This window comes from Copadichromis virginalis, linkage group LG8, assembly GCF_057382275.1.
Source record: "Copadichromis virginalis isolate Kocher_CV1m ecotype Utaka linkage group LG8, C_Virginalis_male_GT1.1, whole genome shotgun sequence".
NCBI lineage: Eukaryota > Metazoa > Chordata > Actinopteri > Cichliformes > Cichlidae > Copadichromis > Copadichromis virginalis.
Window position 1 is genome coordinate 26,250,327 of NC_140625.1, and position 24,914 is coordinate 26,275,240.

At 38.7% G+C, this 24,914-nt stretch overlaps 1 protein-coding gene across 3 annotated transcripts in view; it reads left to right on the forward strand.

Moving 5' to 3' along the window:
• Positions 1 to 24,914, forward strand: part of LOC146703556 (ankyrin-3-like) — a 129,148-nt gene that overhangs the window by 41,816 nt on the left and 62,418 nt on the right. For 2 of the 3 annotated variants that reach the window (XM_085466817.1, XM_085466818.1), the window contains exons 5-15: positions 2,924 to 3,022; positions 9,120 to 9,305; positions 10,642 to 10,665; positions 15,293 to 15,391; positions 17,547 to 17,645; positions 18,127 to 18,225; positions 18,319 to 18,516; positions 20,537 to 20,635; positions 20,943 to 21,041; positions 22,653 to 22,751; positions 24,644 to 24,841. In XM_085466817.1, the coding sequence (XP_085322943.1) occupies positions 2,924 to 3,022; positions 9,120 to 9,305; positions 10,642 to 10,665; positions 15,293 to 15,391; positions 17,547 to 17,645; positions 18,127 to 18,225; positions 18,319 to 18,516; positions 20,537 to 20,635; positions 20,943 to 21,041; positions 22,653 to 22,751; positions 24,644 to 24,841 (1,299 nt within the window). The remainder of the gene's footprint in view (positions 1 to 2,923; positions 3,023 to 9,119; positions 9,306 to 10,641; positions 10,666 to 15,292; positions 15,392 to 17,546; positions 17,646 to 18,126; positions 18,226 to 18,318; positions 18,517 to 20,536; positions 20,636 to 20,942; positions 21,042 to 22,652; positions 22,752 to 24,643; positions 24,842 to 24,914) is intronic. The other variant, XM_085466819.1, reaches the window with a different exon arrangement.

Consider the following 24,914-nt stretch of genomic DNA (forward strand, 5'->3'; position numbering starts at 1 on the left):
ACAACAACAGGAAATTTATTTTGAGTGTCTTCATAGTTTTATTTTGGAGATACAGCAATTTTTATATATTGCAGGAAAAACAAAAAACAATCCTATGATGCAAATTTGCAAAGAAAACAGCATGTGCATCATTTCACTGTGGGAAGTGTTACGAACAGCTGATAGGAACGGCAAAGCGTGTTTCTGGAATATTATGTTTTTGTTGCTGCAAGCGCTTTTTATGCAATTTTTGCAAAGCTATATGTGGAACGAAACCGTGACCGAGGACAAGCTGATGTCATAAGATGTAAGTACAACTCCTCCGGTTTCATATGCAAAACAAATTATTGCGCTAGCTTACACGGTTCAGGTTCTACAGGGATTTAAAAATAGTTACGCAAAACGGAGCGTGCTGCTCTGACCGGCTTTAAAGGGTTAACAATGACTTTAAAAAAATAATATAAAATAGTGTGCAACACCACTGAAGTTTTTTTTTAAACTCTCTTTTCAACCAACGGCAGTCACTCTCCAAATAACTTCTGCTTAGCTTTCCGAGCTTCCCTCGGGTCCTCTTAATCAGCGGTCTCCAACCTTTTTTGCGCCACGGACCGGTTTATGCCCGACAATATTTTCACGGACCGGCCTTTAAGGTGTCGCGGATAAATGAGGGAGGGGCTAATAATCGGCTCAGTCATTTTTAATGATCGTTGAAATCCCAGATCGTAATCGTGATTAAAATTCGATTAATTGAGCAGCCCTACTCACAGTGGACTTGTCACCACAGCAACTATAACGATGTCACTGTGAAGGCTTTGGCTGCAGCTGATGAGAGGAAGAAAATGACATCAGTATTGATGACCTTTAATCTTTAGTGCTGACCTAAACTTCTTTCCATCTCCGATTTTACTTGAAGAGTAGGAGAAGGTCAATTGATTTTAATGCAAATTCTAGTAGTTACCAGTGTACATCACCAATGTCCATCACTGTACCAGATTTATTCATTACAATGCAGTTGCAGTACTTGGGTTAAAAAGTATCTTTAGCTATCTGCACAGTGCCACGTTCTTTTTCCCAGTGTGAACTTCAGCATTTTGTCCTTTCTTTTTCTACTGACACTTGATTCCACAGTAGAATTACAGTAACAGGCAATGTGAAGCTTTAGTTTTTAACCATGCAGTCAAATTTGTGTCATTTAAACACTAAAAGAAAGAGTTAGTTTTGTATGACAGTATGTTTATGTGGGACTGTAGCCTCAGGTTTACGCTGTTAGCTGGTAATTATGAGACAGTGCATTTCAGCACTTCTCATGGAGTAACATGAAAATAATCTAACAAGCAGTGTAACGAAATTGCTCTCTTCAAGGAATAATTAAGTAACAAATAATTTGTAATACGTTACTGTGTTCACGGCGTCTGAGGAGTAAATGTTTAGGATCTCTCCAACAGTAATGGGTGGTGCTTATTCTCTTCTCACATTAAAAGGAGCTTATAAACCAGAGTGTCACTATAGCTTAGTTTTTTGAACAGGCAACCCATATGCTGAAGGCTGCAGGGGCCTTGTTTCAAAAATGACCCAGTCTATTTCCTCCATGTTAATCCCCATTAGTCTCTCTCTACTTTTCTGTCTATGCTTTACTGTCCCTGTCCAATAAAGGATAAAAATGATTGTTCTGAAAAATGCTTTATGGAGACAGGAGGGGGTCTTCTTCTCTTATACTTTCTGGGTCACTAGACACACCGGGGACATATAATTACGATTCAAAAGAATGAAAAAGTGGATTTCGCATAATTTGCCCCCTTTAAATTATGCGTATAACGAGGAAAGCATTTGGTGCAGTGACACTAGAATAACTACAAAGAATGGAAGAGGAGGATGAAGAGGAGTTTTTTTGCATGCTGAAATGGTTTTTGGATGCCTGTGTTGCTATGGAGATATGTTTTCTTATATCTAGTGTGGTAACACACACACACACACTTGTCAGATTCAGCCCCACACTGACTTTTATCTACACTCTTATTAGGTGTGAGGTATGTGTTGAGGTGACGGTATGTACACTATGATAACGCTGCTAGAATATAACATTTGTGTGGGGTGGTGGAAGTCAGGTAAAAATAATCTCCCTGCTTTCAAGTATGATTGGGTCATCATAGTTTTAGTGTATAATAGCATGTGTGGCAATCAAGTTTTCTGAAAATTAAATTAAGAAATCTTTTATAGAATAAAAACCTGTTCTGCAGTCAATTTCACGCCTGACACATCAAGGTGCTTTATCACATTAATGCAGAAATCCTATAAACCCAATATTGCCGAAAAGCAGTACTGCTTATTGATGTTTCAGCACTGCCCACAATGACCTAATGTAAGCAGAGATATTAACAGGATTAATCACCTTATCACCTGACTCCTTGATATCAGTCTGGCCAACATTTGTTGTGTTTTTATTTTATTAACACTAGTTTTCTTAATCATTTGTATTGTAACTTCATTTAGTTTATTTTGTCAAATGTGTTTTACTGTACAGGTTCTATATCTTTCTTTAGAAAGAAGGTATAGATCTCTACATAATGTCTTTTAGTCCACATGCGGAATTTTATTCATATTTCTCTTTTTTCCGATATACGATAATTTCTTTGGGGTGAGAAATGACAATCACATCCTACCCAAGTCCGTCTTTCTGTAAGGGTCATTATTTTATATAACTGGAATTTAACTGAGACACTATTATTTGGTACTAATAGAAGTAATTTTTTTCTACAAGCACACAAACACTTTATCAATATATACAAAATAAAGCATGCATCGGTGTCCTTGCGCTGTTTTTGTCTTGGTAAAGTTTCATTAATTACCTCTAATGTTTAAATTCCCTATCCTTGTGACACATAGATCGAGAATGTGTCAGTCTTTAAACATTAACAGCATCATTTCTTCTTTTGTTTCTCTGCAGAATGGCTTCACTCCGCTGTATATGGCAGCGCAGGAGAATCACTTGGATGTGGTGCAGTTCTTATTGGACAATGGCTCCAGCCAGAGCATCGCCACTGAGGTAAAGGCAGTCTCTCATACACATACACAAAAAAAAAAAGACACAACCTAACATGTGTTTGCACATGCTCACAAACCCATAACATCTTCTAACGGCTACCAACCCCCTCTGTAATTACACTGCAACATTATCACCATCGGTTTCTTTGTTTCAAATGTTAGATTAGTGCCTGCACCCGCTAGCTCATTTAGTAGACGACCGGTGTAACATATGAGGTCACTGTTTATTAGGGTTAGAAAAAATAATTATTTTTCAGAGATTAATCTGTTGCCTAGAGGGAGTAAAGAGGCAGAGTGATTAGAGTGAAGGAGGTAGAGACGGGAGCAGCAGCAGCAGCATGTGTTCGTTCAGAGTGACCTTGACTGTCTTCAGCTGCCAGCAGAGGGAGGAACCGGTGACGTTAACAGGAGAAAAAGCATGAGTGGCGAGACCAAATGCTACGCTGTGAGTGTGACACAGCGATCCATCATCTGCAGTAGTAAAGCAGACGGCCGACTGCCACCACTGCAAGACTAAAGTGTGACGATCGTTTTTCATTTTAGTCACATCTTTCTGATGCATAATCATTCTAACTGACACATGAAAAAACTTTAGAATTTCTTCCAAACAAGTTAATTGTCCTTTCATACAAAATGTAGGGTTAGGCTAAGGTTAGCACCAATGACGATGTAGACCTCAGAGCGTTAACAAGAAGAACTCATTCTGAGTATGAATCATTTAAATACAAGCATCTGTACATTTTAAATTTTGGCTATGTTGTTGGGAATATTAAAGTCTAGATCACACGTGGGCAAAGGAGGGCCAGGAGGTCCCTGAAGTATCTCGATCCAGTCCACCACATGTTCAAAGGAGAATAAAATGAGCATCTAGCGATATATACATATACAGATGCAGTTATAAATTGTAAACTGAAGCAGCGTGCAGAACACATAAAGGTTATACTGTCATGATGTTATTCTATACGTGCTGTCCATTTAGTTTTTGGCTTCTGTACCTTAAATGTTGCATTCAGTCCTAACAGGTCATTTAATTTCTGCTAGTGATGCAGAAACATCTCATAAATATAGTTCTTTTTTCAGCTTTTATTCTGTATAAAACAGCTGTTATTTGAGCAAACATTATTTAAAAAGTTTTTAGATAGGGATTAATACACACGTTGTGCTCTAGTGAAAAATAATGACAGGATAGGAAACAATGAAGCTCCAAAGTGTACAAAGATAAAAAATACCAGGTATCAGATACCCGCACAATGTTGTAAGTGGGATCAATCAGACTAAAATATACTTTAAAGCTTTAATTTGAAGGTAATTAGAGAGGTGCCTTTTATGTTCTGCTGATGTGTTCTGCAAATGCACATTTGATGCTGCTTTTATCTTATTAGTATTAGTATTAGTATTAGTGCGGTGTTTACAGAACTGTGTCTGAGACATTTCACTCAGGCCTTCGTGGCACCTCATTTTTCCTCCTCGTCTTTCTTCCTTTTCTCTCCTCCTTATTTCTTTTTCATGCCCTCCATCATTCTTTTGTCTGCCTCCGACTCCTCCTGCTCGCCCTCTTATTCCACCACATCTCACTCTTCCCCTCTTTTCACCCTTTTTGTGACTACTCCAGTGGGGTGAGACCAATGTGAATTATTCATGTGAGGAAATATATCTATGAAGCAACTCCTGCTGTTTAATAATTCATGTTTAAGCATTTAATTAGAGAACAAAGCTTTTATAAGAAATATTTGTCTATATTTGAGCATATTAGAATCATCTTTTTTGCCATCACTTTATAAGGGGCTTTACAAAATCTCTTTATTTTTAGTGTGCAACTTTGCTGATACCCCATCAGAATAACTTGATTTTTTTAATAACTCGCTTTGTATTGTTCAAAAACTGGCTTGTGCTATTTTGGTAAGAAGGAAATTGTGCTCTGTCACTTTCCATTTTTAAGCTTTTAAAGGAAGATCAAAACCCTGTCTTTGCCTTTTTGTTTGCAGCTGCTGATGCTGTTGTTTGAGTCCCAAAGTATTTTTAGGACATTAGACTAGTTTTTTTTCTCTTTTCCTGATTCCTAAATCAGATGAAACGGGAGCTAGTGCTTAGGGATGGATTGTGACCTTTAAAATTCTTACAAAGCCTAAATTTATGCATTTGAATGTGTTTGTGTGCCCAGGGGTATGCGCATGTGTGGGTGTGTTTTGCAAACATGTTTTTGGATCACATTATGAATGTGTGTCAGCCTGTTTATGCACGTGCCTCTGTGTGTGTGTGCGTGTCTGTGCAGGCGAGGGTGTGTTTGTTTCTCGCCCTCACTGATTATTTGTGTGAGCGGCGTTGGATCTCTGAGGGAGGAGTTTCGGCTTTAATGTGTGGGTGTCTAGTGATGCAGAGTTGGTTTTATCTAGACAGTTGGTGTCCTGTATAAACATACAAGTGTGCACACAGACACACATAAACACACAAAGACACACATACGTGCAGAGTATATTGTTTTCCTTGCAAGGAATCTTTCCTTTGATGAGTCATAGACGCTCTCCTAGTAGCATCTTACGTTTATCTTACTGCCTGCGTGAGTCAGTGTCTACATATAGTGTGTGTGTGTGTGTGTGTGTGTGTGTGTTTGTGGGCAGTATGCAATCTCATCTTGTCTGCATCCTAGTATGTGTCCATTCGCAGCTTAATTTCCTTTCCGTTTGTTCTTAAGTGAGACACTGAACTTACTAAAGCACTTACAGTATCTAAAACTAAAATGCCTAAATTGCTGAATGGTTATGTGTAGGGCTGTGCGATATGACCAAAATCTCATATCCCGATATAAGAATTCTATCGTCCCGATAACCATATAAATCACAAAAATGTAACATTTTCTGTAAATTCTGTGAATCTCGGGCAGCTCGACTTGCAGGAAGTGTTTCCAGCTGCGCGTCCTTTACCCGGAGTCGAGTGTTTTAACCGATGCATGAAACGATACATTTTTAGACATAAGTTGTAACGGCCGCCGTTTTCTTTGTATTTATTACACGGCGTGCTGCGGGGAAAAGCCTGTTCTAACGTTTGAGTCTAAGGTCTATTTTTTTAGCACCTGGCGGCTCTTTTTTACTTCTCATCTGTAAATAATCTGCTCTTTCACGTTATTCAGTTTATTTTGAAAAGTCTCAACAGGATCGTGAGCTTTATTGTGAAAGGTTTATGTGGAACATAAACAAGCAGACACGCGATGGTGTTACCGTCGTTGTTGCTAACCAAAACGCATAAAAACAGGCGCTTGTCCATCCCTAATGTGGTTATATTAAATATAAGAGAAAGAGAGAACTTTACGAAATTAATATAGCCACTACAGTGACCATCAAAACAATGAAAAATATTGCCGTAAACAGTTTATTTTGCGACACGACGAAACCAACGATAGCGTAAAATGAAACGATAGATGTTTTTATATCGTCATCCGATATATATCGTTATATCGAACAGCCCTAGTTATGTTATTGCCCTTTACTTGTTCAGCGCCTGTATGTAAATTTGATCATAGGGACTTAAATATTGTTGAATTATAAAGGTGACTGCCAGTGTCTCAGTGTCAACTAGTGTCTTGAGTTTAACCATAAAGCAGCCAAGCTATTTTACAGTAACAGTTTTATGATAACCTCATATTTTATACATAACTTAACCCTGGAGAACTCATGGGGTCAGAGCCGACCCTATTGGTTTACTAGGGAAACCATGGGGTCAAATTTGACCGCATGGGTTCTCCAGGGTTAATCTACCGTAAGACGTAATAATTATCCACGACACACAAGAATCGCTGTTCCTAGAAGATTGCTCAGAATTTAGTGAAACTTGCGCACAGTGGTCATATAAGGGGTTCAAATTCACTCAGAATCACATTTTCTTCTACATTAAAGTTCAGTTTAATTCAATTCACTTTTATCTATATAGCACCAAATCACAACAACAGCCACCTGAAGACGCTTAATATTGTAAGGTAAAAGCCCTACAATAATACAGAGAAACCGCAACAGTCAGACGATCCCCTGTGACAAAGCACTTTAGCAACAGTGGGAAGGAAAAACTCCCTTTTAAGAGGAAGAAACCTCTAGCAGAACCAGGCTCAGGGAGGGGCAGCCATCTGTGGCAGATGATTGTCATTGACATTCTGGTTTAAAATAGTTGTGTTTATGTTTGTCAGACAAACATGTTTATGCGAGAAAGGAGTTAACCTGAAAGATCTCCTTCACATGAACTGTTTTTATTGTCAGTTTGGGTGTTAACCATCTGCCTTTAAGGCTTGCTAGCTACGCAGCATTCTGTTAGCCACTGTTCACTGCAACTCTGACTCTAACATGCATAACATGCATCTTTCTCAGCCCTACTACAGTTAGTATCTTTCCTAATTTAGCTCTCAACAAGTTCCTAAGGAGTTCTGTTTTCTATGACAATGTCAGGCATTTTACTCATGGGGGCACCAACACAAAAACACCACCCACAGAAGATTATAGTTTTCGGTTTTTAATCATGCCAGCTGCCGACTGAATGGATGAATAGTTTGATAGCTGCCGAAATGTTTTAAATATAGAGCGCAATCTGTGAGTGCCAACTTAAGAATCTGTCATTTTATGCTTCTTCCGTGTTGGACGTCAGTAGACAGGCATCAGATTTAATGTGTGTAATCTGAAATTATGAACTTGAAGTGAAAATGTGTAATTGAATTCACTGAGAGTATTAGTCACATTCACAGCAGCAAGAAAATAAAAGTTCAGGCTCTGAGAGAACAAAGGAGACTTGATTAAGTCTCTCATTGTCTTATAAAAGCGACGTGCCTGAATCACGAACAGCTGTCACTTTACCAGCTAGAAGCAGCTACAAACGTATCATATGCCATCTCTGAAAGTGTGACTGTCAGCTGACATCAAGAAGAAAAGAGTGTCCGTGATTATTAAGATGACATTTTAGGATTCTTAGCTCTGATTAAGGTTGTGTTGAAACCTCCAAAAGGAGATACAAGCACACGCCTCTTCTTGCCCCATACTTACAGATGGTGTCCAAACTGCAGTGCTTCGGATGAGAAAAGAATACTAACGTGACTCTGGAGGCACACTGGCCCTGTGTCCCTCTCATCTGCTTTATAAGCCGACAGCCCTTCTGATTTATATCATGCAATTTTACAGAGGATGGCCAGGCTGTAAGGACAGCAGGCAGACACCTCAAGGGAGTTTGATTCGATTTTTTTGGCTGATGATTTAAAGCACCAGCAGCCAAAAGAAGTCATGTATAAAACATGTTTAATTCCCACTGCAGGACTTTAAATCACATCAGGTGAGCTTTGGAAAATGTGACCTGGTGTGCTTAAATACTTTATATCTTTATATGTAGGTTTACCCACCACTTTTTTCCAGACTTAAATATATTATTATATATAAGGCTGATATTTTTGCTGATTTTCATGGACTTTACAACTTTTAATAGAAAGAAAATGAAAGTAGAAGCAGCTGGTGGTCAACACATTTTTGCTTTACATGCAAAATATTCCCAGTTTGATTCCGGGTGGAGACACAAATCCAGTGTCAGGGGTTTCACAAGTCAGTTTAATCCTAGTGATGGTCCCAAGCTCAGATAAAGGGGAGGATTCCTTCAGGAAAGGTATTTAGTAAAAAAAAAAATCTGTGCCGAATCAAATATGCAGAGCCGTCTGCTGTGGTGATCTATTGGGAAATAAGAGAGCAGTTAAAATGACTTCGTAGTAGTGTAAGCAGCAGTTCCTGAACTCAGATGAGTTTCTTGAAAGTTCTTCTAAAGATAGTCATGTTTAAGACATTTGCTCTTTTCTACCAATTTTACCATTGTTATTATTTTATTATTATTATTATGATGCTTCCGATTTGGCCCAAATACCTGAAAAACTATTGACATTCACCTTCAGGCTTAGTTATAATTTCTAGTGCAATAGCAAGTGTTAGCTTGCTAAGCTAAGAGGTTTTACGTAATAAAATATGTGCATTACATTAGCATGTATTCACTGCCATTATACCGTATGTTTGCATGCTGTTGTTAAAGAGTGTCATACTTTGGGAAAACACATTTATATCTTACAGTTGACTTTTTCTGGTTTGCAGGATGGTTTCACTCCGCTGGCGGTTGCACTGCAGCAAGGCCATGACCAGGTAGTTTCCCTTTTGCTGGAAAATGACACCAAGGGGAAGGTCCGCCTCCCAGCGTTGCACATCGCTGCACGTAAAGATGACACCAAGGCTGCCGCCCTCCTCCTCCAGAACGACCACAATGCTGATGTGGAGTCTAAGGTATGAGCTATGAGCTGGACTACACTTCTCACAATGACCTGCTGTTTTGTTGTGTCTGAGATCTGGTCTTACTCATTCATAGTCCCATGACACCTTTCATGTATTATGGGTGCGATTCCTGTTACGTCTTTCTGTACGAAGGTACCTGCCAGGGTTAGCGGTGGTTAGATAACTGCTGACCGTAGCATACAAACATCAAGGTGGGCTACATCTTCTCACTTTACTTCAGTCATGAGAGGGAATAAGGATATTTCCAAACTATTACACCTATTTCTTTTTTTCCAACCATGTCTAAAGACTTTATTTCCGTTGGTGATGTAGAAAACAGAACTATTTGTCTTTTAAAAATCCCATTTTCTGTTTCCTTTACTTTCGGTCTGAGATTTAGTGACTGAAGTCTCACAAAACAATAAACTGTCCATATATCAAACTACATTTAATATAATGTACATAATTCAATTATTTCTGTATATTAATGACAAAAACTCCAATCTCAAAACCAGTGATATAACTGAAATGTAATGTAATGGGATAAACCCCCAAAACATCAAAAATATTTACAAGTAACATAGGTTAAAATGTCATTTGTACTTTATTTGCATGGAACCGACCATCAATCACATATTACATATCATAGGATAGGGCAGAAAAGAGATTGTCTTTGCTAAAGACTAAGATGCTTTTAAAAATCTATATGAAAACTAAGAATAGTCTACTAACAACACAATCGTTCAAGACTTCCATTAATATGGAATACATTTTGAATTATGTGATTCTCTGGATTAATTAAGGGTACACCTTAAGCTGTGGCCTTGACTACCCTCCCCCCAATACACCTGTATACTTGTGGTGTGTGTGTATAATCCCCACAGGGTATCATTGGGCTATGAATATTTATAAGTTCCTTCTGTTGTTCTGTGTTGATAGTTCTATTAGTCATTTAAGTCCCAGACAAGTTTTCTGTGGGACAAAAATTGAGCAAGTGTTCATATTTTGGATTTTTAGAGGCACTCAGGGCAAGAAACAATATCATCAAAAACAACATTACAGCTACATTTACCCCAAGGACCATTCTCATTGTAGAATAAATACACACTGTAAGGGAGAGTTGCAGTCCATTCCCCAGTTTTGTGTACTTCTATGTGACTGCTTTTTGGTTCTTTTCGTTGTTTACAGCCACATTGTCACATACCCATCCTACAGCTTGATGCAACCATGATGTCGGTGTTGCAGTTGTTCTTGTTGTGGTGCACTAACCACCTCATTCTCTCCTCCTCCTTTTGTTCCTCCCTCTACTTGTTCCTTTTTCTTACAAATCCCCCCTTTTCCCTTCTAGATGATGGTGAATAGAACAACAGAGGTACATCTTCTCTTCTCTTCTCTTCTCTTCTCTTCTCTTCTCTTCTCTTCTCTTCTCTTCTCTTCTCTTCTCTTCTCTTCTCTTCTCTTCTCTTCTCTTCTCTTCTCTCCTCTCCTCTCCTCTCCTCTTCTCTCCTCTTCTCTTCATTGTTCACTCATGGTCACCATTGCAAAGCCTTCTGTCTGCTAGCATGAGCACTAGCACTAAATGCTGGCATGAAAGCTTTTGCTGCTGAACCCATGTGCCCATTTTTTTAAGCCTGCATGGCATTTTGACTTTTTTATTTCTGTGTACGCAGTTGCTCGCTGCTATAGTTTATAGCATTGTAAATTCAGCAGCGCAGTGCCTCTGGAGGATTCACAGCGTTTCACTTGCTCCTCATTTTGTCATGTTACAGCCTTATTCCAAAATGAATTAAATCCATTATTCACCTCAAAAATCTACATGCAATAGCCCATGATGACAAAATGAAAAAAACCTTCCTTGAAAATCTTAAAAAATTTATTAAAAGTAAAAAGCTGTCTATATAACATCCCATAGTTGACAGTGCATGTCTGAGCGCAAACCAGGCCATAAATTCCAAGAAATTGCCTCCGAGACAGGATTGTATTGTGACACAGTTCTTGAGAAGGGTACAGAAAAACTTCTGCAGCATTGCAATTACAGTCCAAAGTCTTTTTCAGTATGATGCTGCTGTACAATCTTGGCTGTTTTGGGGCAATTTCTCTCATCCTTCTCTGCAGAACCTCCCAAGCCCCATCAGGTTTGATGGGGGGCGTCGATGTATAGCTGTTTTCAGATCTCTCCAGAGACGTTAGTGTGGTTTCAAGTCTGAGCTCTGACTTGGCCACTCACAGACATTCACAGAGTGCTCGCAAAGGCACTACTTTGTGTTCCTGGCTGTGTGCTTGCAGCCGTTGTACTGTTGAAAGATGAAGCAGGTTATCGTCAAGGATGTCCCTGTACATTTCTGCATTCATCTTTCCAATTGACCCTGACTAGCCTCACAGTTACTGCTGCTGAAAACATTCCCATAGCATGATGCTGCCACCACCATGTTTCACTGTAGGAATGGTATTGGCCAGGTGATGAGTGGTGCCTGGTTTCTTCCAGACATGATGCTTGGCATGCAGATCAAAGAGTTTGTGGTTTCACCAGACCAGAGAATTTTCATTTCTCATGGTCTAAGAGTCTTTCAGATGCCTTTTGGCAAACTCCAGTCCTGTGCCTTTTACTGTGGCGTGCCTTCCATCTGGCAACTCTACCATACGGGCTTGATTAGTGGAGTGCTTCAGAAACCTTTTTCATTAACGGATGTTGGAGGCCACTGTGCTCATTAGAATCTTTAATGCTGCAGACTTTTTCTGTACCCTTCCGCAGATCTGTACCACAGTACAATCCTGTGTCGTCGGCCTACAGACAGTTTCTTGGACTTTATAGCTTGGTTTGTGCTCTGACATGCACTGTTAACTATGCAACCTTATATAGGCAGTTTTTAACTTTTAATAAATTTGCAACAATTTGAAACAAGCCTTTTTCACTTTGTCATTATGGGGTATTTTGTAGAATTTTGAGGGGAAAATGAACATATTCATATTCCATTTTGGAATAAGGCTGTAATGTGACAAAATGTGGAACCAGTGAAGTGCTGCATATACTTTCCAGATGCACTGCATAATGTATTTCTACACTAGGGTAATACCATCAGTATATCATCACAGTCATATTACACATAGCACTTTGCAGAAAAATAATACCTACTTGATTTTAACTTAATGTAAATAAATGTATTTTATTTTTGTTTCATGGTTTATATAAGTGCAGTCCAAGATACATTCAACGTCTTCCAGTTCCAGTACAATACCAGTGTATAGCCTCCTGTTGTCCAAAGTTCCAGCTTTTTGAGTCCAAAACAGCCAATATCTGATATAAATATCTATAAGTTTATAGTCCCTGCATCTAAAATGATATCTGGTTTTAGATTACTGTGTAAAATGTTCTTGGGAACATCTACACCATGTGTCCAAATTATTATTACATACATTTAACCTATATTTGTAAAAGTGTAATGCAAAATGCCTCAAATTTTTTGCCCAGTCTCACAAGGTTAAAGGATCCTCAAAAAATTCCTAGATGAAAAATTCCAGATGTGGATTCAAAAGTAAAATTTTTCGAAGTTGTGCCAAGGTATGGTGGCTTTGAAAGGTCAAACGCACTTCAACCGAAGGAAACAGTAGAGACTAGAAATAGGCTCCAAAAGTGCACAAATCACAACAGGAGTTGAATAAAACACAATGAAAGTTGAATTATTATAACAGGAAAAAACTAAAACCTTAAAACAATCCTGAAGAGTTTCTGAGGAGACACTAATGTGACAGAACAGCTTCATAACAAACTAACAGTAAATAGAATAGGGAACGTGCATTATATGAATTATGCAATTAAAGTACACATTAGCTAGCATCTTTTTCGTCCTCACAACACAGATGAATCCTCCACTTCTTTTAAGCGTCTCCCAGTGCAATCCTTATTGTGTTTCGGTTTCCTTTATTTCAGGAGCTGTTCTGTCACGTTAATGTCTCCCCCAAAAATATTTCTGTTGTGTTTTTTCTGTATTTTTCCTACTTCTATTCTGTTTTTATTCAACTTCCATTGTGTTTTGTGTTGTTTTACTGCAAATCTGCCCAAAACTTTTGGAGTAATGCTGAAAACAAAGAGACAAACCAAACCATTACTAAAATGTCTTTGGTGGAGTTAATTGAGCTTCTATCAGTGAAATCCAGCAGGGTACCAACACAGGATTAGGGGGGAAAAAAGACCTCAGCAGAGGCATCAAGGTGTAAGATTTGAGTTTGCATAACTTAAAAAAAGAACTTTATCTTTACCATAAATCCAGAGTTTATGGGACGCATGAAATCATCGTGGTCATCAGGAAGATAAACTGCTACAGCACAGCCTAATTTTTATTCAAATTAAATAAAATCAACAAAGAAAATTCTTTTGTTGATGTGATTTTTCTCATGCAAAAAGTAGCAGTAGGCAGTTCATGTGAATACTGCTGTGTTCGCATACTCTTCATCTTGACTTCATTACTGGGTACATTCTCATTTATTCTAAAATATGATGTTTAGAATTACAATGTAAAGTTTTAAATGTAACTACAATTTATGTAATATTTTTTATTCATTTTCTTGTCAAGAGTAAGATATTTTGCAATAACTGGGGAGCTAATGACAAGCTTCAGTTGACTTCAGCTTATCATACTGTAGCTTAAGGATTACAGATGGGGAAAATAGCTAGTTTGAGTGGTTTTGTTCATACAAAGAATTGTGATTTTACAGAAGTGAATGCCCTGAACCCTTACATGCTTGTAACATGTAACTGTATCCAGCAGTAATGGGCATTGGTTTATCAGACCATTGCACCCAGCTGACATGTGAAATGACGTGTTGGAAACCACATCAGTTAGCAAAGCAAAAACTCAAAAAGAACTTTGAAATTAAAAAAAAGCATTAGCTAGTCTTGTTGTCTTTTTAGAGTTGTATTTATGTGTGTTGTGTAATATCCTTGTGTTGTTGACATGTCTTTCTCCCTTCACAGTAGCATCTCTCTGTACTGTGATCCCACTTGAGTTACAATATTTTTATTTGTTATTTGATATAGAAACATAAATTTTTTGGCATGCACTGCTTGTTGCTGCAACAAATAATTTGGGGGAAAATAAGCTAAGAATGAACAGTTGGAAATGATCAAACTAAATGAATGATTTCTTTGTTTTTTTTAAGCCGTTCATGTTCAGTGAGCCGGTAACTTAAAAGTCTTCAAGAAATGGCAATAGTTTAGGCTTTTCAGTCACTGTTTCTTAAAAGCAGTCTTACAAACTCAACTAAAATAGATGCATGCTCACCTGCATGCTGCTTCCTGTCAGATAAAAGCATATAGCAAGGAGTTTTTTTTTTAGGAATGAAAGCAAAAGCTTAATGAGACACTAAGTATTTGCATTTGTTTTTTAATCTGCATGCTTGTTTTATTTGGTAGGTTCTTATTTTTGTTTGTATTGTGTCAGACATTGTTAAATGCTGTATACTTACCACAATAATTTCGCAAAAAAGTTGAAATATGCAGTCAGTGGCCACTTTATTAGGTACATCTGCAAACCTTAATATAAACATACATGTTAGCATTCTCTTTTGATCGACATTGTCAGTCAGGTGGAAACAGAGATGTTACTGAGGTGGCAATTTGCATTGGACAAATTTATATTTGAATTTCAATCTGTCCAATAGAAAACCAGCATTAAGCAAACAGTTAAATTAATGCCAATTGCCCGTCATAAGAATAATTGGTAGTGCTGTTGGACTTTATCAGCTTGCCTAATAAAGTGGCTAGGGAGTTTGTGTTTCTTATGAAAGTCCACTCCTTTTATGCTGAAATTTTCAAAGCATGTCTGACTCCTGCTCAGCTCTGGTCTGCTGTGCTCTGTTAGTCTGCTTTTAGCAAGATGCTCTTACATGTAATGTCCAATCATGCTTTGCTTATGGCTCATTATTAGACAGTTGCTACTTCTTTTTCCTTCCTCTTTAATTGTTTCTCTTTCTGTGTGTCTTGTTTCTCTCGTCTCTCTCAGAGCGGGTTCACTCCTCTGCATATTGCGGCTCACTACGGCAACATCAACGTAGCAACACTGCTGCTTAACAGAGGGGCAGCTGTGGACTTCAAGGCGAGGGTAGGTCCTTCACTTCAAAGGCGACAAGCGCGCCTGCACACACACACACACTCACACTCATATCTACATGCAGAGTGCTGCTGCAAACCTTCATACCAAAACTTTTACTTTATGCAGGGAAGGATGTGCAGGAATTTTTGCTTGCCTGTGTATATAATTCCACAGCTGTACTTGTCACTCTCCTGGAGGAAACATGCACATGCAGTCCACGTTCTATCTGATCCCACAGACTGTAGGAATGGATGCAGCAGTTATGGATTTTGATAGCTGGTGGTTTGTGAGTGTGTAAGTGTTAGACCAAATAAGCACTTACCATGTGGAAACAACCTAAAACACACGTCTCATACCATAATTTACTCAGGAAAGTGGCCTCTTTTCTAATTTTCTCACCCAATGTGCCATTTATTTGATTTATTCATAAATGTTACAGTTATGCGTCCCTAAATATATGTTAAAAGTGGGCACATTCATGAGCAAATGAATCTATAACAGAATCCACTCAAACATTATCTTCTGCTTATCTGAAGTCGGGTTGCAGTGTCAGCAGGCTAAGCTGGGTTTTTCAGACTTTCCAATTCCTACAGGGAGATCCAAAGGCATTCCTAGACATGATGAGATAAATAATCTCCAGTATGATCTGGGTCTGTCCCAGGGTCTCCTCCAAGTTGGGCATCCCAGAAAACCCAGAAGGGAAGCTCCCAGTCGATTTCTGAATCACCTCAGTTGGCTTCTTTCCACATGAAGGATCAGTGGCTTTACTCTGAGCTCCTCTATGTCTGCAGCTGAGCCCACCCTTTTATATTTGCACCCTTATTTTTTTGCTAACTATGCACATTTCATCACCATAGGTGAGAAGTTGGGCAACACGAGCATTAATCCACATGTACACCACATGCTCCACCTTCCCATCACTCATGAACAGATTACAAAACATGAATAGAAGTTGTTTCTTTTCCATGTCTATAATGTCAGTCAAGTAACTTCTAATGTTCCAAGTTAGGATTAAAGGTGTTTGTCTTTTGATGTGTTTTGTCCAGATTCAATAAATGCATCACTTTACTCAAAGCAGAGAATAGTCATGCCGGCCTTTCTGATTCCTTTGTGCCACAAAGAGCTTTATTTTTTTCCCCAAGAACCATTAAAAACACACCATTGAGCCACACCCTCACACTCAACCCTCACTGCAACCATGCACAGTAGGGGTGGGCCAGTAATTACATTTAAATTGTGATTTTTCTGCTAACAATATGAAAACAAGATATTGAGCTAAAGCAGTGAATGTGCCGCATTCTGTTTTATCAGGATGTTCTCTCTTCATCGTGTTTTTTGAATGCGGGATGTTCCTTTCCTCTACCGCACTTGCATTTATTGTTTCTGAAACGCCCAAATTCATGCTCTGAATGTCAAATTAGGTTCAGTTCATCTTTATTTTGTTCATTATTTCTATTTAATTATGTTTAAAGTTAAGGAAATCTGCTGAGAGATATTTGTTAGAATCTTCAAATGTTGCATGATGTTTTCAAAGCCAAGGAATCATTTTAATAATCACATTCAAAGCCTGGACCAGGTTTAGTACTTTACATATCATCTCTCTCTCCCACACACACACACGATTTTGCCTCTCTCACTACTGAAAATGTAGAACCCTGGCATATTTATTTACTCTTACATGAGTAACATTTGGATGAAACTCCAGTTACTCAACCTTAAAATAAATATTCAGTGGATGATGACTCTGGCAGTAAGGGCCTGTTCAAACACCGGATATAAGAAGGCTGAAATGTGTTGATGCTGAGAAAAGTCTAGATTAAAGCTAACATTTCCTTTTAAATAACTGTGAAAACTGTGTTCTTTGGTGGCAAAATATCAAACACATACTGGAAATACACACAATCTCTGGTGAACACATAGAGATATTAGAAGTCTCTGGCATTTTTAGAACAGAACCTCAAAGCTAAGGTCGCTCTGGCTGGAATGATCACTGTCCTCTAGAGGGGGGTATTTAGCCATTTCCCTCTGGCACTGTCAAATAGAGCCAATTTTCCCTAAAAGTGACGTATTAGCAGTGGTACTCCTTCTCTTTTCCTGAAATAAATGTTGATTTTTCTTTTCTCTTCGTCTGAATAGCTAAACAATGCATCTCTGTTTCCTGCAGAACGACATAACACCGCTGCACGTAGCATCCAAACGTGGGAACAGCAACATGGTGCGACTGCTGCTGGAGAGAGGGGCCAAGATAGATGCACGCACCAAGGTACAATCACATGCGCACAATGTTATTTGATGCAGTGTTCAGTTTAGATTTAAATATTGATATTTAAACGTGTATTCGTGTATTTAATGCTCATAGACGTTCAATATTTCAATATAATTTAGAAGTGCTTTACATCAAACTAACATAACTCCCGATAAAGTAAACATACAACCATACGTAGGCTGTTTACACAGGGTGGTATGTGAAATGAATATAATGGAAGGGTAAAAAACATTAATTAAAAATGAGAGGATAAAATCCATAATCACTAGGTGTAGGGTGCTTTACATTTGTCCATCATATAATTTTTTAGCTGAGAGATTTCCAAAAACCCTAAAATTATTATTATCTAATCCCACCCACAGCTGTGCGAGGATTAAGCATCACCTGCGGTGTCATGTCAAATCTTGTCTGTTGCTCAACGAGCTTGTTGATGATGGTATGAAGTTCACGGCTGAGCAGCAGGTGTTTGTTTTCACAGGACGGTCTAACTCCTCTTCACTGTGGCGCCAGAAGTGGCCATGAGCAAGTAGTGGAGATGCTGCTGAACAGAGGAGCTCCAATACTGTCAAAGACCAAGGTTTTTAAGAACAAGCCAACAAAATCACATTAGCAAACTGCATCCGTATTAACTTCACATCGCTGAACATCTTTCTCCTCCTTTTCCTTCCAGAACGGTCTGTCTCCTCTTCACATGGCGACGCAAGGCGACCACCTCAACTGTGTTCAGCTGCTGCTGCACCACGACGCGCCCGTGGATGACGTGACAAACGACTACCTGACGGCGCTGCACGTTGCTGCCCACTGTGGGCACTACAAGGTGGCGAAGGTCATCGTGGACAAGAAAGCCAATCCCAACGCCAAGGCGCTGGTGAGGGGATCTCAATTATTTATTGTGATAAAAATAAATAAAAATTGATGAAAAGTACAAAATAATGGAGAGGAATTAAAAGGGCTCATCATCTCAGAGCATCTCGTTGCTTGGGCTAATCAAGAGAAGCAGGAATTCTTTTATGTAAAGTTAAAAATGATAAGACATGTTGTGACTCTTATTGAAATCCTGTTCCTGTATAACAACAGTTTTGCTGAATATTTGAGCGCCTTCTTTTTAGCAATGACAATCTCAATGACAATTGCATTTAATTTGAATGTAGACAAAGCTATTAGCTGCAGATAAAAGCTCCATGATCTCATGCAGTTGTCTGTGGGCTCCCACGTTGAAACCTTAAGCTTAAAAATTTGGTGGATATTTGAAGAAGTAGTGAAGTTCTAACTTGCCAGCTACTGCTAGCTAACTTGGTTAGCAATGTGATAACATGTTAATCAAACGTGGCTTCACTTTCTATTGGTGGATTGCATAGCCACAGATACCATCTGATCAGTGCATCTTGCTAATAAATAGCAAATTTGCACTCCCCAAAAGTGGAGCACAATATTCTTGGATGAGCTCCAGACTGCACCAGCACTACGAACTCAGCTAAGGTGACAACTAGTAGACAGCCACAGCCGCCTCTTGGCAGGCATCTGTCAACCACACCACAAAATATGAATAAGCGTAAGCCTCAAAACATTTTAAATTCAGTTTGAAAAAAAAAAATCCCCCCTACAGTGTCACAGAACAAAGCTGTACTGTAAACTTGTAAATGTTTATTTCTGCTCGAAGGTTTTTACATTTTAACATGATAGTCTGTGGGGATTGACATGCTTTTGGAGTGAGCCTCAAGTGGCCATTTGAGGTATTGCAATTTCAACCACTTAACGTCTAGTGTATTATATTTACTACATATAGTTTTTGTGAGGTTTTGAGACTCCTGCATCATCAGTGAAAATATTTTTCTCCCCAGAAACCCTAAATAAATTCCACAATACATGTTTTAGCAATAAACTAAATCTGATTGCTGCTATAGTAAACATGATACAAATTAAAACTCATATATGCAAATTGATATGTAATTTTTTTTTTTTTTAATTTGTCAAAAGGTTCAAATGTTCCATTTTCAAAATAATTTAATTTTTGGGCACTTATTTGAAGGTTCAGGTTTAAAGAGTTTTTATTCTAGTGCCAAAGTTTGGTGCTGTAAAAATGCTGCTTGACCGCTGCATCTGCATAATATGCAGCGACATAGAAAACTGATGAAAATGAAGTATTAGAGCACCTGCTGTGCTGCTCAGGGTTGTGACATTTCAGTCATTTCACTTTACAACTACCCAAAAATGTTTTTTCGTCTATTTAAGTTGTACCTCTCTGCCTTCTCTCATTTTTTCTTCTTTTATTACATTTTTTTAATGAACCTTTCCTTTTTCCACTAACAAAAAAGAAAAAAGGCTGAGATGCAACATTTGATGGGGAACACAAAGAAACAAGTAGAATTAAAAAGACTTTAGTATCCCAGCCGATGTCTTGGCATAAGACGAGCATTGCTGCTCTGCAATGGGAGCAGTCTGGGTGTGGTTAGAGCACTGGGACTTTATAACCAGAGAGAATAAGTAAGACGGGGAAAAGGACATGGAGAGGAAAATGAAGTCATAGGACTGAGCCTGAAACCTCAAAGTCAGGAGAGTAAAGGAGGGGAGGGATGAAGGAGGGTGAGGAGAGAGAGAAAAGTGAGTTGTAAAGGAAAGTATCTATTTCAGTGTAGAGGAGTTTTTATTTTTTTTTGATAGCTTACAGTCCACTCGATTATTTCCACACATGCTTGTCTGGTTTGCAAGCACAGGGTTTTAAGAGGCAGAGGGAGAGAAAGAGAGGGGATAAAAGAAAAAACAGTCCCCCCTTTGTGCTGTAGTTTCCACTCGGTGTTCCAGATTTGTCTGCAAGTCCTACAAAGCCAAACACAAAGACTGTTTGGACTATTTTTATACTTTTATTTATTTCTTTTTGTCTTTCATAGAATGGTTTCACTCCCCTGCACATTGCCTGCAAGAAAAACAGACTTAAGGTGATGGAGCTGCTTCTGAAGCATGGAGCGTCTATACAGGCTGTCACAGAGGTAAGTGTGTCTGGAGTGTGTGTGTCATTTAAGCACTAAGACATCAATTATTTTTGTGTAGTTTGTTAATTTAGTTGTTGGAGTGGGGAAATTCTACCTCTACTGCTACTCTACACCTGTAATCCACTACATTTCAGAAGAAATACTGTAATAGTTGGTCTTCTGTTGATTGATAGCAGACTGACTTTCTTAAAAGTTTGCACATTTGCATTTAATGACCTACAGAAATGTTCTCGTGCTTCTTTAGTGTTTCTTTAATTCATTGACTTTTTTTCTTTTCCTCTCTTCTTTGCGTTTCCATCTCTAGTCCGGTCTGACGCCAATCCACGTTGCAGCTTTTATGGGACATGAAAACATCGTCCACCAACTAATCAACCACGGGGCTTCACCAAACACAAGCAATGTGGTGAGTTCAGGAAGTTCGTCATCATCATTACCGTGTGATAAGACAGGGGGCGTGAGAGGATATTCTTTCCTTTTCTTTTCCTTCCATGTGCTGGGTGGGCGGGCGGGGGGAAAGCAAAGTGAAATATATTTGCTTATAATATATTTTTAACCATAATATTTGAATATTTCCTCTTTACTGTATAACAGATGAAAATTTAGATCTTTTTGCTTCATTTCATTTAGTTCTCAGCATCTTCAAAAATTGTACAAACCATATGATTAGCTCATAACTTTATAAAGCTTAAACCAGTGGTTCCCAAACTTGTTTTTGCTAGGCCCCCCTTTGTTTTTACAATAAAATCTTTTATCAAAGCTGATGAGCTCAGAGCTCAGATGGCAAAAACAGAATCAAAATCCATACAGGCACACGGGGAAAGATGCAGATAAGACTATTTATACACCGAGGGGTGACTGGGGATGAGAAACAGGTGAAGACGATCAATACGGTCAAAAACATAAAGCCGCAAAAGTGACACAAGACATGAAAGAAAACCGACATTTAAAATAAAACAGGAAATATCTCTAAACATAGAGACAAGACTATCAGTACACATGGCAGACACAGTAGAAGACTGGACAATGAAGGCATAAACAGAGAAAGATGAGACAGGAAGGAGCAGTTAGCGAAATGGTGAGGGAAGTACGCCAGCAGGAAATGACTAACTCATAACAGACACTTAAACTAAGGAACTCAAAACTAAGACTAGAAAGTTTATAAATTCTAAACAGTAATTAGGGCTCAGAGAGTGCAATAAACCTGAGCCTCAGTATTGCTAGAATGAAAACATATCACAACAGGAATCAAAATTCAGCCTACAAAACGCACAAATCAAACCTTCAAAGACCAGAATAGCTTTAGAAAAACCTAAACAGACACCCAACTCAGATGTTTTGACTAAGGATTCAAAACTCAAGAGCAGCACAAAGCCTATGAAACCCTTTAAAAAATCTGAAACAATACCTAAAACAGCTAATTGCACAGAGAGAGAGAAATACAAACATAGGAAGTGACTTAACACTAGCTGTTTATCCACAAAATCTAAACCTTAATTGGTGCAGACAGCAGAGAAATCCTCCGTAGGTGGAGAGGAGGTATTTAATGTAATTTGCTCATACGGAAATGTGCTCTAATTCTCATCTGGTCCATCGACACTCCTCAGTAGGAGCTACAAACTTTACTACTGACCCCATTAACTCTGGGATGACATGAAAGGAGAAAAAGAGGAGAAAAAAGTAAGCTGAGCCAAAGAGAAAGGCAAGAGCGAGGAAGAAAGAAAGAGGGGAACGAGTAGTGCACAGTCAACTCTTCAACCCCGAGTGTTTGGTCGCCCACGTCGTGTCTGTGGCCAGGTTACCGTAGTAACAGAGCATTATGGGACGTCATTATGGTGAGTTGGGTGTGGAGAGCGAGCGAGGGGGTCTATCTGGCTCTTTCTCTTTGTCAGCCACTCCTTCCCAGTGTACGTCTTCACAAAAAGAAGTTTTTTTGTATGAGGGTGTTTTCAAAGAAAGAGTAACATTCAAAACTTTGGAATAACTATCCATCCCTCGTTTTCTGCGTGTGCTTCAGAGGGGGGAGACAGCACTCCACATGGCAGCGAGGGCGGGACAGTCCAATGTGGTCCGGTATCTGATTCAGAATGGAGCACGAGTCGACGCCAAGGCCAAGGTAGAGCATCACTCTCAATCAGTAACGATTATCTGGTGTTTATATGCGCCTGGGCATTAGAGCTACTAAATGTGAGCACAAGTGTGTGTTTGTATGCTTATGTAATGTGTCTTTGCACATGTTTAATTACTGAAAAGTTACAGTCATGGGTCAAAATTATTCAGAAAAACTTTCTGTCAGCTTAATTTATTAAGTAACGCTACCTGGTGTGCATTTCATACATAATAATATCAAGCGAGTCTGGTTTTTTATGTGTTGCAGTTCTTTTATGTAAGCAGCTGCAATACTCAACAAATTAGAAAATAATGTTGCCTTATGCTTCACCTGCACACTCTTCATAAATCATTTTTCTTGTTTGTCCTTTTATGCATTTTTTGGATACAAATAGGAGTAAAAATTCTAGTTACACGAGGCTGTTATTCTCAAGGATCTACAATCTACTCAGAGCTACAAAAGAGCAGTCATGATAAACAGAGTTGCTATTATGTGAGTGTGACTTTGACTCAGCAAATGTGTTGCTAAAGTTATCTGGTTATTTACTGGGAAATGTCTTATACAATATATTGAAAGATAATAAGGTTTTGTGAGAATCACAGGCAGTAAGTGCATGTTGAACTGGGTGATTTCCAGCATTGTGGTTCAGTTTACAGTAATGGACTGTGCTGGACTGGTGCAGAAAAGACTGTGGTATCTGTGGTCACTGTGAGCTTAAGTCAAAAGGAGAAGTCATCAGTTCCCAAAATCCACCTTTAAACTGGCCAGCAGATGGAAAGCAGCCATATTAGCGCATACCACATCTGCTCATGTAGTAGAATTCAGTTTAGTAAATCCAAAAAGAGCAAAAAAACCTCCAGCAGAGCCAGCAGCAACAACACAGGTCAGCTGATCAGAGCCTGTACACAAAGAACAACCTCCTGGAGCTCACAGGACAAATAATGTGACTTCTAATAAGTTATTCATGTCCCTGTCCTGCACTGCTATGAAAAGTAATAGGGTTCCCTGTACCTGTAACAATATGATGATGATGAAATAAATTCTTTCCAATAGATCCCAACTGATATATTCCTTGGATAATATTATTAGCCAATATGAGCCTGCTGCAAATATGTAACATGTTGCATGTTATCCAGCATGAGCCAATAATAATGGTTGAGTTTCTAACATAATTTGTTCACTAGAGCAGCTTCAGATGCTTTGTTTGCAGTCTATCACATATTTAGTCGAATATACATTACTCCTAAGGGGATGTGGAGGTGAGCAGTGTGTTGCATTTAAAATGCCCAATAGCTTGTGAAGTACATTGCATTAAATTTAAAAATGATATATTCCAATATATTTGTGCAAATATTTCTTCAATGAAATTCCTGTATCAGTTTGGTTCTATTATCATACGTATGCTATTGTTCAAGACCAATACAATGCAAAAACAGTCCCATATATTACATCAGAGAAATGTCTGTGTCACATATGCTTCAGTATTTTCAATGGATGGCTTCAGAGAATAAGTGTTACGCGAAGCACAGAAGCTCATTCTGAATTTACTCTGTTTATACGCTGCCATTTAAAATAAATAATGTGAAAATATAAGAGGGGTCACTGAAGAGGCTTCAGCTGTGAATCTGTCTCCTTGTTTGCTTTCTCTTGCTTTATGGCAAATTCATTGTCTTGCTGTTTAAGTTGCAAATGTGTTTTTCTTTTTCTTTTTTGAATGTCACTGCAAAACAACAAAAATGCAGTTGGCGCGATTAGCAGATGGAGCCAGAGATTTTCCACAGGAGTTTGGAGATACCAAAAACATTTGTTAAGTGGGCTGCATCTTGTCCAGAAACATGGCTCCAAATGTTGGTCCTTTTTAATAATAAAAGGTGTTTTTTGCTGGATTTTTCTATCAGGATGACCAGACTCCTCTGCACATCTCAAGCCGTCTTGGTAAGCAAGATATTGTGCAGCAGCTCCTGGCGAACGGAGCATACTCAGATGCCACGACCAACTCTGGATACACCCCCCTACACCTAGCCGCCAGGGAGGGGCACAGAGATATAGCTGCAACGCTGCTGGACCATGGAGCTAGTCTGGGCATTACTACTAAGGTAAATATGAAACTTGCACATAAACAAAATTATTATTCAAACCCACAGATGCACACAAACATATTGTGCAGGC